The sequence below is a fragment of the Apus apus genome, chromosome 1 (assembly GCF_020740795.1).
Source record: "Apus apus isolate bApuApu2 chromosome 1, bApuApu2.pri.cur, whole genome shotgun sequence".
Taxonomy (NCBI): Eukaryota; Metazoa; Chordata; class Aves; order Apodiformes; family Apodidae; genus Apus; species Apus apus.
The window spans coordinates 111901763-111921040 of NC_067282.1; the positions used below are offsets into that span (position 1 = coordinate 111901763).

At 39.5% G+C, this 19278-nt stretch overlaps 1 protein-coding gene across 4 annotated transcripts in view; it reads right to left on the reverse strand.

Moving 5' to 3' along the window:
• The window catches only part of REPS2 (RALBP1 associated Eps domain containing 2), a 101782-nt gene that overhangs the window by 25667 nt on the left and 56837 nt on the right, over window positions 1-19278 (reverse strand). For all 4 annotated transcript variants that reach the window (XM_051635549.1, XM_051635539.1, XM_051635528.1 and 1 more), the window contains 3 exons: window positions 17517-17582; window positions 12996-13038; window positions 10257-10393 (listed from right to left, as the gene is read on the reverse strand). In XM_051635549.1, coding sequence (XP_051491509.1) covers window positions 10257-10393; window positions 12996-13038; window positions 17517-17582 — 246 coding nt within the window. The remainder of the gene's footprint in view (window positions 1-10256; window positions 10394-12995; window positions 13039-17516; window positions 17583-19278) is intronic.

Sequence of the window (19278 nt, forward strand, 5' to 3'; positions counted from 1 at the left end):
GTTCCCAAAACGAAAACAAGTACCCTGGGACCAAGCAGCAAACAGATAAACATCATCTTTCCAGGTGCATACTCCAGAGCTGGCATAAGCTGCACGACACTGCTCTTTGAAAACCAAGTCTTTACACCCTGAGCAAAAGCAGAGAGAGCTGGAGGGAACACATGAGCCTCGCACAGGATGTCTCATCACTGAGCAGCTTGGTGTTGTTCACACCAGGGCGAGCAATATACAGCAAATCTCAGAGACAGCACTGTGGAAAGGCCATACAGGTACTAATAAAGTGGATTTAAGTATATCCAGCATCCATATCACATGTATTTCTGTAAATTACATCCTTTTCTTGCACTAGCTACTCCCACAAAGACAGTGATAAGGCTTTCAAACCAAAAAACATGGTTCTTTACTTAGTATGTTTACACTTTCGGGTGCATTATCTGCATGGAAAGCTTCCAGGACCATTTTTCTCCCCTATTTTGGCAATTACAAAGCTCTGATAGCACTAACAGGACACCACACTCGATAAAAAAAAAAACAGGTTTTCCAATCTGAAGCTAGATTAATATTTTAAAACAAATACCAGGCTGTAATGCTACACTCTGAGAACAGGCCATGCCATCCCTACCTGGCCATGCTGTTCTGCCTCCAGCCTTTCTAGCAGACAACATAAATCCTTAGCACTTTCATTATCTACTGTAGTGAAAAATATCCATAATGGTGACCAACCAAGTAGCTCCTTTACTTGACTTATTTGATCTAGGAAGAGGAGACCAAGGAAAAACAAAAAATTATCATAGTCCAGACAAATCTATGGGAAGTTGGTCTTTAGCTCACCAGGCACAGCAACAGGGGAGGATGCCAAAATGAGGATGGAAGAAAACTGGGTCCTTGGTATCTTTTAGAGCAACCTGCAAGAGCAACACACACTACTCCTCTCTCACCCAATGACAGTCACTTGTCCTCTTGTTTCTTAGGTCTGAAGAAAATTGTCATAATACACTGAGCTGCTGGGTGCATGCTCTTTTTAAAAATCCATTAATAATATAACAGCAGCACACAGAACTACATTTTCTGAAACATTTCCACTTCAAGTGCTCAATTTCATTTCTGCTTTTTATAGCTGTCTTCCTTCTTAGTTTTATATGTCTATCACTTTACCCTATCACCTCAGACAAGTTAGACTTGTTAGGTAAAAAAAATTTACTCCTCCTTATCTGAATTGAGTACTTTCATAAGCAGCATCCTGAAAGAGGGTGATTTTCCTGAGTCAAGGCCCATTTTTTACCTTTCTTGCCAAAGTGAAACTAGATACTGCCTACCAAAGGAGGCTGACCTCATCTCACATCAAAAACCTACACATCTTTCATCCTATCACTAAAAGAGCACCCAGAGTTTGGCTGCCCCTCCTGCTTCAGTTACCATTCCCAAAGGGAGAAAGAGGACTTCATTTCTCAGTTCACATAAAAGGGTGTAGTCCTACTCAAACCCAGCCTAAATCCAGGCTGACCTGGATCCAGAAGGCCTAAATCCAGGTTCTGGCTTCTGTTCTGCTTCCCCACCACCACGAGCACCCCTTTTGCGACTGGGTAGGGACCAGCTAAGGACTTTAATTGTAAAAAACTCTGATGGGGTTCCTGGGTAGAATCTGACTGCTGTGTCCGGTATTTTTCAAGAGGTTGCCACACCACTATTGGATGAAGGGAGAGGCTGGTTGCATGGGAGGTTTACATCAGTTTACACTGCTTCAGAGTGTTTAGCTTCCGGATCAGGTTCAATAAAAAAAACAACCAATTACTTCGATCAGGAAGCAAAGGATCTGCAAAAGACAAGCCAACTGAATGAATTATTCTGAAGTCCCCCAAACTACCTAAGGCTTCAGTTCCTTAGGTCGTTTGGGAAGCCAGAATGCTCACCCTTCTGCTCTAACACTATTTTGTATCAGTTTTTTGAGATTCTTTTCCTCCTTCTGTTGCCAAAGGCAGGCCACAGAAAAGTTCTGTGTCTAAGCTGGTTTCTGTTTACCTCTGTCTTACAAAACCTCCCTTCTCGATCACAGAAAGTGGTACTTGGACATCCCATAACAACATTCTCTGCACTCCATTTATTTACATTCCTAACAGCAGTGTTAGGCTGGTGATTGTGAAATAACTGCTTTTCAAGAGATCTGATTTATTAATTCTCACTACTATGTCTGCAGAAAGTTGCAACAGTAATAAATAAATTACATTTAAAGCTGTAGCCAAGAATGTAAATTTAATGAAAGATTTTAGTAAAGTGGTTGTGAAATATTCATCCAGGGATCTGTTTCAACAATTCCTACTAATGTCTCCTCAGAAGGCAACAGCAATGCCGAAAAAGATTTTAAGACTCCTCGTACCGCTTTTATTATCAGGTTTGTGGAAGGACTGCAGAAAACCTTGCCAGCATGAGAATAACCTCTCTTTTCACAGTTAGTTTTGGGAACGTGCCCAGCAGCAAAGCTTCATGCATCACAGGGAGTAATACACAGACCTGATGTCACAGACACACCCTTGTTACAGGTGTCTTTCATGTGCTAATCCTACAGACCATCAGTCACACCTTGGCTGCACGGAAAGTTGTCATAGTACTTTCCAAGTGATCAGGAAGAGATACAGCCAGACCTTAAGTAAATAATGCTTCTGCACTGTAATCTCCTAAGTGTGACTTCATTTAAGATACTGGTGTGCTTACATATTTAATGGATCATTTTCAAATCCGACAAGGAAGATGCTATTACAAGTGGGGTTTTATGATATCTTTTTTTAACACCCTACCCATGAAACTCAGCATGTTTCATGTAAAAGCTGTAACCAGATTCTTTCCTTGTAAACACCTATTTTCTATTTTGGGACATATATCCACAACATCTGTATTTTTAACTTCCTGTCCCTAATTTTTGCCAAACCATTTCATTTTCTAGTTACTGTGTTCTCTACTTCTTCCTTTTCTGTGTATTTTTATTTGGGGACAATTTCTATCTCCTCCCTCCCACCTTAAGCAAAACTGTTCATGACTTTGTTCCCCCTCACTTCACGTTTAGCTTCAATTTCCACCCACAGGGAGGCATAGTCCCTCCACCTACCTCACACAGACCCATGTTGCCAGAGCTTCTCACCTCTGGAGTTGCCGGTACGAGTGCTGGGGGAGCTCCTTGCCACCTGTGCCCATTTTTCAACACTGATCAACTTGGAGCAGGCACACAGGAGCAGGGAAGAGGTATGAGCTACCATCTATCACCCCTCCAATCCCACTTGCTGCTCAGACACTGCTTGAAGACAACTGCATCTCCAGGGTCTCCCCCTGTTTCACGTGAGAAACACAATATCCTCTCTTGTTTAACCTGTAAAGCTGTTCTATGATGGACCAACACTTTTTAATGAACAGAGCAAACCACATGGGATCATGAAAAATAGGTCAGTGGAGCTGGTAGAGACTGTTGAGAGCTTTTCAATCTTAACATTTCAGCAGAAATGAGTTTTTAGATCAAAATTTGTTTTAACAACCTGTAACAGAATGAAAACAGACTGTAAACCATCCCTCAATCCCAGAAAGAAAAAGCTAAGATCTAAAAAAAAAAAAAAAAAAAAAAAAAAAGGGAAAAAATAATTTAAAAGAAGTTACATTTAAACAAATTGCCAAGATGGAGTTACACTTGAAGGGCTGGTAAGATTTACCCCAGTTTGCACATAAGTACTCTCTGGACTCAGTCCTAATAGATAGAAGTTTTAGAATAGATAGAACATAGAAGTTTTAGAATCTAAAAATACAGAAATAAGTTACCCCATCAGATACCTATAATTTAATAACCATTCATTAATTTATGTCCTCACTATTTTCTCCAGCCTATTCAACATTAATTAGGTCCTTGTCTAGGTAGGCAAAGAAAAAAGTTACATAGTTGTAAACACATAAAACCTTCATAAAAAAAAAATAAAAGGCTGAGAGGCATAAAACTCTTCCATTCAAATCAGAAGGAAGACATTCATATTTTATGCAGAATAAGCTCAGTTCAGTGAAGGGCAACAGGACGAGAAGAAAGCAGCAGCTCCAGTAACAGATCAGGAGCAGAGTCCCAAAAGAAAAGAGTACACTGCTTCAAAAAACAGTTTTTGCAACATTTATGTTAAGAAAGCATTTCACAGTAATTTTACTGCAGTGATACAGTGCCAGAGAAGGGTACAAATAGTATCTCAATTTTTTTTGTGTATAACAGATGTTTTAATTTAAATTGCAATGGTTTTACAGCCCTTATAGCCAAAGATATTGACCCTGTGCTCTTAACTCAATGAAACTGGGAACATTAGAGCTCTTGTATACTGTGCAGATGATAATCAGCAAAATTGCATATTTTGCTGGTGGTATTTGCCACTACTGCTCTTCTAAAATAAAGGTTCTTCAGAATCATCATCTTTCTTATTTAATGCTTTGGTCTGATTAATAAACACAGCACAGTAGCATGCAGGACAGCATGCTGCTACAGCATGTGTAAAATCCAGCCCTATTACCCAAGAAAGTAGCTGGATTTTACCAAATCAAGACCAATACAAGAGCAATGAGAGCAAGGAGTCCTGAAAATTCACAACTGAATTAAATTCACCACAATCTAAATCCAAATCTAAATAAAAAAGGGCACTACTATCTAGGTTCCCCTTGTCACCTCAGCTTTGAACCAAAAGTTAGTTGAGAAATCTCTATTTATGGTAACAAAAACAACATAACCCCCTGCATAACCCCTTAAAAGCTTGTCTTCAGTAACTAAGCAGAGGCAGCTAACCTCAAGAGATACAGATACTTCTTAGCAAATACAATCAAGCATAAAAGAACAGAGAAGATAATTCAATATTCACACTTATCTAGGTTAAGTTTGGCAGGTTTTTTAGTACCAAATTCCAGGTGTCCAAAAGTAAAAGTGACCTGCATATAGCTCACTAAGTTAAAAAATATGATGCAGCTGAAAAAAGATTGATGAAAACAGCTGAAAACAATATTAGGGTAACTATTTGGACCTGTTTGTTCGAAGTGCATACAACAATGGAGCAAAAATAACCTTAATTCTCAAAATCCTCTTTCCTACACAGTTACAGAACTGTTTTATTTGATAAGTTGACTGAAAATATTCAGAAATACATAAAATGTGGCTGTGGTTGGGCAAATATGAAAAACCAAAGACATGTCAACACACACTTATTATTCAGAAACCGCTGCGCTTGGCAAACAAAGCTCATCAAGCCTGCATGTTCAAGGAAAGGTTGTGCTAATTGAACGAAGTAATGAAGGTTTGAGGAACTAAAGGAAGTAATGAAAATACTTCCTCTTCAAAGGTATGAAAAAGAGCATGAAATGTGATGCTGAACACCAGCCTTCTTCTAGCACTAATGAAAATGAATGAGTACAGAAATAAGTTTGTACTGACTGAGTATTAAGGCAGAAGTACCACTTTAAACTGGGTGGGAAATGTGTATATGAAAAAATACAGAAGTGATGTAGGGACACATTTACATAACTTATGGGAACACTGATGCACCAATAAACCTGTTCCCTTGCTCCTTTCCTATGAACACCATGCTGAGAGCAAAGGGGACGTTTTCTTATTTGGCACAGATCACCAGCCCAGCAGGGATAAGTAAGAGGTTACTGATCTGACTGTAATTAGGAAAACATCATCCATAACAGAAAACACGGTACTTACAGTAAAATGCCAGTGTGTTTCCCCTTACCAAGTGTGGTTCTTTGCAACTCACATTTTAAAAGAGAGAAAAAAAAAAACCAAAAATACCAGCCTCACATCACTGACTAAAACCCACACCCTGAAGGAGTGAACGCAGGTTACAGCGAGTTATTTGCTTACAAGCCTGTGTCAGGAATGGCGCCTGCATTCCACACGTTCTTCACTGCAGGGACAGCCTCAGCAGGAGGCAAGTTTCAAGAGCACACCAGCGCTCAAAACCTTCAGTCGAAAATGAACTTGTAAACAGCTATATGGCTGTTCTGATGAATTACACAGATCTTCAATCTTCCTTCTGTATCAACATGAAACTACACTGTTGATGACAATTACATTGCTTCACCAAACCAAATTCTCTTTTCCAAACAAGTATCCTTTGTTCTACAGAAATGTTAATTAAAAGAAGTTACGCAATTCAGAAATGAGATGAAATGGGAAATAAAAGGTATTTCAGAGCCAGCTGTACCAACCTCCAAGGCCCCAGACTGCTGTTACTGCCTACAACTGCCCAGAAGTAAAATCTTTAGCAGTTTTCACGCACATAAAATGTAACTGAAGAAAAGGCCAGAAGACAACAGATGCATTTTTGGGTTTTAATACTTCAGCTGAGGCTTACCCCAGTTCCAGAGTTACCCCAAGGCAGACACTAGCTTACTGCTGCTGTCAAGGGTAAAAGCAGGCTGGGGGCCTTGCTGCAGGAGTGCCAGGCTCCAATCTGCTGAAGTTTTGCCCCCTTCAATACCTTCTCCCTCACCTGCATGGCAGAACAGAAGGGAGCATGGGGAGCCCCAGAGAGCAACTAATTCTGCAAGCAACCTTTGCAAACAGTGCAGGAAAGCTTTGCAGGCCACAGGCTCGTATCTGACTAGACAGTGGGCTAGAGAAGAAATGAAGATGTAAACTAGATCGTGTACATATTTAAACTGACATTTTTGTTTCTACTAAAATCCTGCTGTTGTCTTTCCAGGAATGCAGAAAACCCAGCCAAGTATTTTCTTAATATGTACATAGGCCAAATGCCAGAGATTATATATTCAACAAAAAGAAATACATTGAGAATCTACCAGTACTTAATTCTTCTCAGATGCTAATGTAAAGATTAAAAAAAAAAAAAGATACTTCTTTCTCTTCACTGAAATTCACATGTGGACAGTTCAGAACGTGGAGCCTTTCAGTAAGTTATCTTGGTTTTTTTGTTTTTCCTGGGTAACAATAGTTAGAGTGCCCTGAAAAGTACAGCTATGAAGTATGAATGAAGACACCCCTTTCAAGTGCAGTTACATCCCAATTCAACCATTTTAAAGCACATTTTCTGCGGCTAGTACATTGCAGGACATCCCAGCCATCACAGATAAATGTTCTCTGTGTATACCTGCCAGAAGAGGGGCACCATAAGATGGTGGCAAACCTAATGTAACAGCAGCAAATTAAAAACAAACAAAAGCAAACCCCCCAAAAATTGTGCCTGCAACTAGGATCTGCCAGTCTTTGGCTGAATTTACCTCTTTTTCTACCCTTTTTCTACCCTTTAAAAACGAAATAAACAAAAAAATGCTCCAAACCACTGGCAGCTTTACAAAAAAAATACTGATACCTATAGATGAACATAACCAAGAAGGATCTGAAAATAAAACTCAATACTACTGAGCTTTCCTTTGCAGCTGTGGGAGCAAATTAATCTACCAAACTGACAAAATCTGGATTATTTGCGAACAAGAATTAGTGGGACAAAAACTAAAGTATCAAAATGGGATTATTCTAATAATGTTGGATACACCCTGAAAGCTATTAAAATGGTCAATTTTATATACTGTTTTTCTGTACTGACACTAGGCAATACAGTGGTGGTTAGAAAGGATGCTCATTCCAGCTAATTTTTCTGGTTCAGCTGTGACAATGAGATTATTTTTTAAAACCTAGGAAGGAAGAAAGGCAAGGAGAAAATGTCAAGCAAAAATTGAGTTGAGAATACATTAGGACAGAAAGTCACAAACTGGCCTGTGGATAGAAGCTCATCAGGGTCAATATTTATGCCAGGCTGTATTATTCCAATAGTCAAGAAACCTAAATAGTACATTGCCCCCGTGTCATCCATATTGTAAATCTGTAACTATATCATCTGATGGCAGATGGAAACTATTTTAACTTCATTTTTTTATGCTGTCACCAGAAATAAGAATACAGTTTGTTATTATACAACTGTGTGCATTACTTCATACAAACATGCACATGCACTTTCTTTTCTGTGAGGCTCTTTGGTTTGAGGTGACAGTGCTCAATCCCCCGGTCTTCCTGCAAACTGACTTTTTACGAAGTGCAAAGTGCACCTTGGAAAAACATTCCACTTCCTGAGTAAGAACTTTCTTTAGATGAAAAAGGTTTCCAAAAATCATAAGACTGGAATTTCTACTGAGAAGCAACTCCAGAAGGCGAAAGGATGAAAAAAAAGTGAGGTGACCAAAACAAGAGAAGTGGAAAAAAAGAAAGCAGCTGTATGAAGTCACATTATCAATAGGAATACTCAATTGAATATTCAATAACAACTATTCAGAGATTAAAATCAGGGAAGAGCATGCACATGTTTCTTCATAGAACGAAGAACTGAAAATATGACTTCTAATGCAGACATTTTACTTCAAAGCAGAACAAGGTAAATGCACCATGGTACTTGGCATGCTGGCATGGGTTGATTGAATCCCCTCCTGATGATGAAGATTTGTTAGAAATGGAGCCCTTCTTTGGGCTGAGTTACAAATTGTTTAATACGATCTTCCTTGAAATCTTCAAGTCTACAAATTCTTCATTACTGTTTCCCAATTAGTATTTACGTTGTTGACACAAAATGGAACAGCTCCATTAGACAAAGATGACCACCCCAAATATTCAGAACTGCTAACAGGAGACATTCGAAAGCACAAAAAAATAAGAGGCCAACACCCTGCCAGGCACAGGAGGGAAGCTGAACCTCTGGGAGACCCTCTACATTTCTGCAATTTGGTAGCACACTATACTTCTGGTTTTGTCACCCTAGAGCAAATTTTTGTTACAACTATAGACAGTCATAAATTTGAATGCAATGTAACGAACCATTTTAGGGTGACCAGAGTATTTCCTTTCTTTGCAAGCAATCAACTGCCTACCCTTACTTAACCACCACATTTGAGTGAAGAAACCTTCCAAAAAGTACTGATAAGTTATCCTTTCCTGCACTCACTGTAACACTGTTAGTTTGTCAAGTTGTCCAGCCAAAATCATTGTTACTTCAGAAGTAATGGTGACTTTCAAAACAATCCATTTCAAATGCAAGATGTTACTTTTCATTCACAGAATGACTTCTTTGAGAATTTACATTCTCCTTTCAAATGTGTTCCAAGGAAAACTTAAATCCAAGTTTATTTCCTTTCAGTTATAATTTGTATCTGAATTCTGAGAGGATTTGCTGCCTTGGCTCTGTATGGGGTTTTATTTTAATATATAACAAAATCAAAATTGGATCCCTGAACAGGAACCACAGTCAAAGATCACAAATTGCTTCTCTGTGTAAGGCAGGGGGAAAAAAAAAAAGTTTATTCCTATTGAATTTCAGGGTTCAGCACACATAGCAGGACTCGTGAATTCTATCTGGTGTTTGCACAAAAAAAACCTCTCATACAGCAAGAAATGAAACTCTCTCTTTTCTACTCCAGCAACCACATAAGAGAGCCCAGTTAAAACATTCTTTGATACAGTCAAGCCTTGGCTTTCTTCTGAAACATAAACATGACCATGTTTAACCTAGTCCTTGAATCAGATGATTGGTGTGCACTACATAAAGCTCTGCTCTGGTTCAAGGACACTGCCTAAGCACAGCAATGCTGGGTGACTGCTACCTTGAACAAACAGCTCCTCTTTCCACCATTCACTGTGCAAGGTAAAAAGGATTGCTCAGACACTAATGTGTTGCAGAGCAGTTTTCTTTCAGTTCACTCCAGCTACTATCCCAAGTTTTTCTCTCTCCCTCAACATGCACCCATGTCAAAAGAAATTACCCTTTCTTTTTACTCAAAGAATGGTTCCCGATAGCTCCCATGCATATGGAAGACTTCAAGATCAAAAATGTTTGCACTAGAGAAATTTCATTTTCTCCAGTTTAAACATTAAGGGTTTTCTTCCTGCTTCTGAACTACAAAAAATAAATAGTAATAAAAACCCAAACATATTCGAGTTACTGATTAGAAGTGTCTAAACAGCCAGACTAGTTATAAACAAGTCAGTGATGACAGACTACCATATGTCAAGCTTCCCATTATTGTGCCATTGTGTTATAATCACCTTCGTTATAGCAAGTACTTTGTCCCCTTAATGACGACGTAATGCAAGAAAGTGTAACTACTTCTGTAGTGTGTTGCTGTCTATAGCAAAGAAACATACAGCTCATGCACATTATCATCAAGCATTTCTGTAGATGGATCAAGTTGCCAAGTATGCAGCTAACCTAAATAGTCTCAAAAGAAGGAAAGAAAGCAAGCTTTACCTTGTGTATTTTGTTGAAATATTTTGTTTAGATCCAAAGAGGAAGCTCTGGAATGTGATTTCTGTGGCCTTGGAGGTGGAGTAGGGGGCTCTTCTCCCTTTTTCATGGCATCTTCTATTGATGTGCTAGAATATGACCTAAGGAAGAATAGGGATAGGAGGGGATGGAGGTAAAGCAGAATGTATTTTACTTCAGAAATTAATTTTAAACAGCTACACTGAAGAGTATCTAAAAATATACTGATCAGAACTCAAGTTCATGGTGGCAATTCCTTGCCCTAACTAAAAGTTCCCTATTATAATATGACAGATTTAATTTTTTTTGCCAACAGAGGGACCTATGCATCTGGGAAAAGGAATGGGTCATGCTTACAGAGCTACTATTTTTTTAAGGCCTTTTCTATTACAGCTTCAGGCTCTTCTCATGTAACTTTATGTGCCAATAGGATAATTGTAGCAACTATTTTGAATAAACTGAGGAAATTCCACCCCCCTTGTTACAGTTTCTGCTGCCTTTCCTCACTGTGAGGGTAGTGTTTATACAGGTATAGCTCCAACCTACCTCTGGCAAGTACATATTTTGTAGTTTATAGTATTCTAGCAGAATAAATTTTCTATTGCAAACAATCACCTAATTCCCCAAAATCCAGAAAAACCAAATGGCTCCAAAGTAACCGAAAGTGGTCAAATCTATGTCCCAGTACAGAGAGCCTTCTATGCTCTTCCACATCCCATTAATCCCAACATGGTACATTTGATAAGAATTTTTATTTTACTGAATAGTGTCCAATATTTGTTGTAGTTAATCATTTTTTCTGCAAGACCAAGAGCTTTGTTCAAAATGAGCACTGACAATGTGAGATGTTACACTTACTGTAACACATTATGCATGACAGGCAAGACCAAAAACATATTCAAGTAGAACAGAAATTACTCCTACTAATGGGAAATGGATCCATTTTTTGCCAAACATGCTGCTGTTAGAAAACAACTCTTTAGCAGGACAGACATTTGGCAATGCTGCTCCTATGTTTCTGATGTAAACTTTAATAAACACAGGAGTGAAAGCTGTAATTGCCTCAAAATGTACATGTGGCACAAAAACCTTTGCTGATGTTGCATTTTTTTAATCTTGGTAGAGTCCTGGTTTCCATATCCATAACATATAAAAACTAACCCACCCCGCCTGAAATAAGTGGGAGAGCGTTGAATCAGAACCTTAAGGTTGTATACTTTCACTTTCCATATTATGCAGTATATATTTTACAGGCATTACAACTGGACAATCTAACAGTTTGAGATTTTGAATTTTTTTGTAAGGCTGAGTAAGATATCAGCTATCAGGCAAAAATACACCAGCCCTGGCAGTGCCAACACAGAGCCCTGTGACAGTGAATCGTTGCTTGCAGCAGACAGACCCGACACCTAAAAGTCAGTGAAGAGTCAGCAGCTAAGAAACTGCACAGCTTAGGCTAGAAAAGGAGGACACAGAGCTGAGAGCTGCAACAGACTTGAATCACTGCCTCTGGTAGTGGTGCACACCTGAAGACAGAGACCTTTGAGCCTGTAGAGCTCTCCAGCCTCTGCAGAGCAAGCACAGCAGAAGGTCTGAGTTCAAGGATGCGCTCAAGAATCTCTAGTCTCAACTTCTGCATTGAATTCATGAGATATAGTCAGATGTGAGACAATCCTATCTGGCACAGTAGTCACATTCAAGTGACTTCTTTCAAACTTGCTTAAGCAGTTGTTCTTTTATACTGTTTTGCATAAAATACTTTTTACACATATTTTGCATATTTGCAATTTATGGTTCAGTAACACAGCAAGACCATTTAAAACAGTATGGAAACTAAAAAGCTTTGGTTAGTAGTTGGAAAATAGCACTCAAGGCAGTTCATCCTTCCTGGATGTGGGTCCTGAGAACAGAGGATTTCAACCTTCATTCATCATGCATATAGCTGATCCTTTCTTATTAGCAGGCTTTGACAAGCTTGTAAGGAGGGAGCTTCTGATTATACTCTCATTACCCCAGAAAAATAAATTAAGCCCTCTAACTAGCACCAAGAAAAAAGTTTGAAGGTGAATGCACAATATGTTTATACACCAGAATGGTGAACAACCAAAGCCAACACATAATCCATTAATATACAGCATTTTCTGGTACAGGTTTCCCTTTTGTTTCAAAATATCCAAATTCAGCAGGTGTCACTTCTCATGGACCACAGTGTGAGTTCATAAGCCTTTCCATCACACACCAACCAGGCATAGTCAAGAACACACATACTAACAAGAGGATTCACTCACCCACATCCACGAGCTGAGCTACTATTGCTGTTTCTGTGGGAGTGTGCAATGTCTCCCTCCATACGCAACCACTGTGCAGGTTTCAACAACACAGAATTGCTGAGAACATTCCCCGCAATGGGGTGGTCCCCACTGTCCCACCCTGACACCTCCAGGGCAGGGCTGGAGACAGTCACCAACCCCACAAGGCAGCCAGGCTGGGCAGACAGACAAAGTCCCAGCGTTTTACAACCAGAGATGGCAGGGTTGTAGGCAGTACTTATGTAGGGTCTCCAGCTTATAGATCTCTCTTGGTATATATGCCTTTTATCTGAGCTGGACTTCCAGCACAACACCAATTAAAAAAAAATAATTAAAAATTCAACACCAGGTCTTACACCCTGAGTCTAACACCAGAGGAACACGTCTTCTCCAAAAATAGAAATAAAGGCAGTACCTGGATCGTGGTCTGGCTTTCAGTGCGTAAGATTCCTGAGCAGCTGAAACAGACAAAAAGAAAAAACAAAAAGTACTGCTAAAACTTCATATTTTAAATAAATGCCCTTAGGTGCAGGATCAGCGTTCATTAAAAATATGACTGTTGCAAATGCGGATGCAAGATTTGCGAGACTGTGCTCATTTCACATGAGCAATGGGGATTTGTTTTCATTTCTTCTTCCCCTTTGCTTCTGTAGTGCGTAAATGTCCCAAGAATTCAAAAGCCCACGTGTAGGCAGACCTTCAGCTTTTAACTTGGTAACCAGAATGCAGGAAAAGCAATCATAATAGGTCTGATAGCTCTAAACTGTACTCCTGGATGTAGTTTTGACAGAGCAAAATAAGGAATAGCATCAACTTTCCATAGCAAAGACCTTACTCATAGTCCAAATATCTATTAATTGTCCTACTTCCCAAAGCACAAAGGTTTATGTCCTTCATAAATACTTTAGTAATTAGTATAAACGTACATCATCTTTCCACTCATAAAAAACAATTAACACATCAGGTTGAGACTACGCTGACATAGAGAATGAAAGATATTTGAAGGCAGAAAGCTTTATAGGGTAAATATTGATCAAACACATTTCTATGAATGTAAAAACTGGTTTGCTTTCATTTGGATGAATTCCAAATATCCTGCCACATGCAGGTTTTGTGTGACAGGAAAACAAGTGCTGACTTACCTTCTCTGCATAATTCCTCGAGGCCATTCCTTGGTTTACATAGTCTTTTTGTGACTTTTCTGCTGCTTTCCTTACTAACATCAGATAATTTTGAGAAAACATTATCTGTGTGATTGTTTTCAAATGTAGCCCACTGAGATATCCTCCAGGTATAACAGCAGCAGAAACAATCCCGATGCATACTTGTACTTTTCCCATTATTCTGCTAATCAAGGTACAACATTTAGATGAATCAAGTATTCTGGGGAATAAAATTCGAAGACTTTCTAGCTTCCTTCAGATATATGCCTACTTCCAAGCGGGACATTTATCACCAGCTACTATACAGCACTACCTGAGAACACAAGAGTTCCTCCAAAACACAGAGCAGGAGCTACCTGTGGTACCAGCTGGCAAATTCTGACTTTGTAATAGCTTGCACTGTACTACTGCACAGACCCTCTGTGGGAGGTTTCAGGCTCACAGAAGACACCTAGCATCATATGGCAGATGTACAGCCACATATTATTCCTCCATAAAAGAAACTGCTTTTAGGGTCACACAGTGCTCGTCAGTGCTTTGGATGGAATAAATCCAAATGCAGCTGGCAATGACACAAACGACCACTTATAAACCAAGTTCTAGTAGCTTATTGTCACCAACAAACTGGCTCAGAGTCATTCAGATTTCTGAGCAACAAACTCTTCCTAGCAGCTAAAGGGAAGAGAGGGAATTATTATTAAAATATGCAGTGGTGATAATCCTCCTCTCTCTCTGTATCTAACTCCCAGAGAACACAACTTCAGACACTGCTTCCCTACAGCAGTATGACCCAATTTTTCCAGCACTGAAATTGCTGATTACTAAATTATATGCACAATTATTAAATGTATACCACTTAGAAATAGGAAGTATAAATCCTTTCCAAGCTAAGCCATGTTTAAGAACCTTCACATTTTCCTTCTTTTATGGAGACCATAATTCTGTTCATACTTCTTTCAGAAAACCTTTTGTCTAAAAACCTGCAGGTAAAACTGACATTCAAACTCTCCAAGGACATCTTGTTGAGGTAAACAGGAAGGCACACACGGAAGACAGAATCCTGAGATGACTACTAATAAAAGAGGCTAGAACACTGACATGGATTTTCTTTTAGGCTTTTGAAATACCAGGAAATTCAAGGCTACAAGTACACAATACCCAGACTTAGCTTTACCTTTCAAAAGTAGTAGTATAATATAAAACAATTATAAAACAGGTAGCTCATTATTAGGACATACAAGTAATTGTGGCAAGATTTTAATAAAACATGCAGTTATTAAAACTCAGTCTGTGCATATTTTGTTTTGGAGGTGCAGGATTATACATACTCACAACACAACCATTTAAGACAACACAAAATTATTTTTCCAGTTAATGAGTTTTTCGTATTTCTAGTGCTCTGGATACCTAAGCCTAACTTACATGAAATTGATTTTAAAAAATTAAAGCTGTTTAGTAAATGAACTACACTTATTATTTAAAAGTTTGTACACTCCTGGAATAGTGCAGCCTGTTGAACTGAACACTAATTGAAGTCACGTATGACAATGAACTCTTATTTATTCATTTCACAGGAGATTGTGAAGGTTTGCCTTTTGGGTGTTTCACTGCTCTTCTCCCAGTACAAGTTCATTTTAAGATCCAAAATGGTGCTGATTCAGTAACTTCTGGCTGCAGTCTGATTCCTTTTACTTAACTGGTGTCTTCTTGCTTTACAGGCTGAAGATTGGGTGTGAAACTGCACCATAAAAGGTGCAAATATGCTACATGGCTAAACCTAAAAACAAGTAAGTCTAGTCTAAATCGCCCCATTATCTCATCTCTTAATGGCGACCTAGGTAGATTTGTACAACTTGAATGCTCACAACAAATTTGCCCCTTCATCCTTTCAAAGTCTAAGGCCAATGGTGATCTTACACTTAGGAGCCTAAATTCAGATATGCTAAGCATGTAAAGTCTGTACTGACTTCCAATTTCTAGTCCTTCTGAAGGCAAAGAGAACTTTCCAATAATAAAGCACAGCAGAATCATCTTTCCTGACATTACATAAATGGCTCAAATCAATAACCAAAGAAGGATGTAAAATTTCTCCTGTTTCATCCCAACCAAGTTTTCAACCTAAAGGTTGATACCGGTGACCTTTCAGGATGATGACTGATTCTAAACTAACCACTCCATTACTGTGCTGTATCTAGCCCACTACACAGATAAACATTTTTACTCCTAACATCAATTCATAGAATCATGGAATCTTCCTGGTTGGAAGGGACCTTGAAGATCATCAAGTCCAACCATAACCTAAATCCCCCTACCATAACCTAGTTTACTCATTCAGTGCTTAAATCATGTTGCTAAGCACTGTATCTACATTTCTTTTAAATACTTCCAGGGATGGTGACACCACCACCTCCCTGGGCAGCCTGTTCCACTGTCCAACCAATTACGATGATGGGGCAAAACTCTGCCATCTCCCTTGGAATACAAACACAGCAATGCTGTATCCAGAAGACCTCCCTGCCTAGGAGACAAAGGACACAGGGGAAAGAGAACAGTGGCACAGGAGATGTGCATGTGACAGCAGGTTTTTTTTCCTAAGAGTACAAAAGATGGAATTGCTGCACTGAAAATAAAACTGCCTGGGGTGCTCCTGGGCAAAATGGGAGGGAAGAGAACAGAAATGAAAGTCTCATAACCACACTCCTCTCCTCCTGAGAGGGAAGTGTAAGAGTGTGTATGTCGAGGGGGGCTGTGGGGAGTAAGGGGTGTGAAGCAGAAGCAGCAATCATTTGAGAATAGGAGCTGAAGATAGGGAATCTGGCAGCTGCCAAGGGTTTGGGAAGAAGCCAGGAAAAAAAAGATTTGGGAAATGAGGCATGCAGCTGTTGAGCAGCCATGAATAAATTGAGCTATAAGACAAAACTGCTGTGACAGACATGTGGGGTCAGTTTTCTTAATCAACGATATCTTCATGAGTAAAAACATTTATGCAAAAGGAAAAGAAAGCAAGTCCAAATTTTAGCTTGACTGAGACCATGGAGGACTTGCAATCACTCCCACCACCCTCACAGTAAGATTTACAAAGAGGAAGGCCAGGGAGGTCTGACAAACTGAACTGAGTGTGTGGGAAGTTTCTGGAGCAACTAAGTAATTTTGACATACACTGTTCCAGAAATAACATTTTCTAGTATGATAGGAAGAAGGAGTGTTTATTTGACTTGGAGAGAGGAAAAATGAGGGTGGTTTCAACACTGTAATGCCCTCCAAATCAAAAGCCTGAATCAGTGCTCTAAGTGCCACAAGGTCCATGTTTCCAACCTTAAGCTCCTTGACAGAAAATAGGAAAGCTCAATTCTACAAAGAAACAGGCTGATTCAGAATAATTACTGAATATTTGCTGTGTACTTAGGAAGAGATTTATCAAGAGGTACAATGTTTTTGCCCCGGCATCTTGTTTGTAGGACAGAAAAACAAAATTCTGACTCTTTAAAAATTGATACATAAAAAAAATTTCCCACATGTGAAAAGTGCACATAGACTAACAACAAGGGAAAGACATCAAGAAAACCTTTTGAAAACCTGAAGTACTAATTAAGATTAATTGTGCAAAAGTAGTAGTCAACATGAGGTAACAGCTAATTTCAGTAGTAAAATCGTATGAGAACAAAAGGATCTTAAAAAAAAAAATCAAATTACATTAATTTAGGCTTGTTGTGAAATAAAAATATTTAATCGAAATTCTAATGGAAGAAACACGTCAATTTTTTTCTTCTTACCTGTTTTCACAGTCAAGTGCTGGAATTCCTTTGGTATCGTTTTGAGAACAGTGCTTACTTTAAGAGCTTAAACAAAAATAAATGAATAATTAATTTAAGTATGTGCAGGTAAAATCTACAAGTATCAGTTCTGAGAAAGCAGCATTTCAATTTATATTAGCACATGTAATAATGCTAAACATACCCAAAAAAACCTCAGAAGTATCCAAATACCATCAGAACACCCAAGCAATCAAAAAGCAACAACTGTTAAGAGAACAAGAGTAAAGAACAGAAAAGTTGTCTATGCCCAAATTCACACGCAACCGCAAATTTTGATAATTGGGGGTTTTGGTGTCTAAAAAAAACCAAACAACTTCACACACACACAAAACCATAAACACACACTCCACGAAACCAACAACAACACACAACCCACAAAAGACCCACCATGCCTACTAGACCATATCCCAAAGTGCCACATCTACATCTACATGTTTCTTGAATTCCTCCTCAGATGGTGACTCCACCACCTCCCTGGTCAGCCTGTTCCAGTGCCTAAATACTCTTCCAGTAAATAAATTCTTCCTAATATCTAGTCTAAACTTCCTCTGGCAACTTCAGGCCATTTCCTCTAGTCCTACTGTTACTCAATTGGGAGAAGAGACCAACACCCACCTCCCTACAACCTCCTTTCAGGTTGTTGTAGAGAGCAGTGAGGTCTCCCCTCAGCCTCCTCTTCTTCAAACTAAACAATCTATATTCCCTCAGTCTCTTCTCATAGGACTTGTTCTCTAAACCCTTCACCAGACAAAGGTCCTTCTTTAAGTGAGCAGCCCAGAACTGAACACAGTACTCAAGGTGTGGCCTCACCAATGCAGAGTACAGGGGCACAATCACTTCCCTACTCCTGCTGGCCATGCTACTCCTGACGCAGGCCACACTATTCCTGATGCTGGCCAGCATGCCACTGGCCTTCTTGGCCACCTGGGGACACTGCTGGCTTGTATTCATCCAGCTGTCAACCAGGACCTGGCACTTGGCCTTACTGAATCTCATACAGTTGGCCTTGGCCCAACAACCCAACCTGTCCACATCGCTCTGCAGAGCCTTCTCGTCATCTGAGAACTCCCCTGTTGGAAAAGAACTGCTGATAAATGACAGAGGCTTGATAAGCTTCTCCACCAGTTCCCTCAGTACTCTTGGGTGAATCCCACCTGGCCCTATAGACTTGTGAGTGTCCAGGTGCCATGGCAGGTCCTTAACTGCTTCCTCCTGGATTATGGAAAGTTTGTTCTGCTCTCCATCCTTATCTCCCAGGTCTGGAGACTGAATACCCTGGAATTAGCTGGTCTGACTATTCAAGATGAAGGCAAATAAGGCATTAAATATCTCAGCCTTTTCCTCATCCTTGGTTGCAATGTTCCCCCTCATCCAATAAGGGATAGGGATTCTCCCTGACTCTCTAATTATTGTTAATGTATTTATAAAACTTTTTTTACTGTCCCTTATGACAATGGTCAGACTGAGCTCCAGCTGGGCTTTTGCCTTTCTAGTTCTCTCTCTGTATGACCCCACAAGATCCCTGTACTCATTTTGAGTTGCCTACCCCTTCTTCCAAAGGTGCTAAAATTCTCCTTTTTTTTTTCCTGAGTCCCAGCAAAAGCTCTCTATTCAGCCAGGGCAGTCATCTTCCCCACCATTTTGTTTTACAACATATGGGGACAGCCTGCTCTTGTGCTCTTAAGACTTCCTTCTTCAAGAGTGTCCAGCCTTCTTGGAT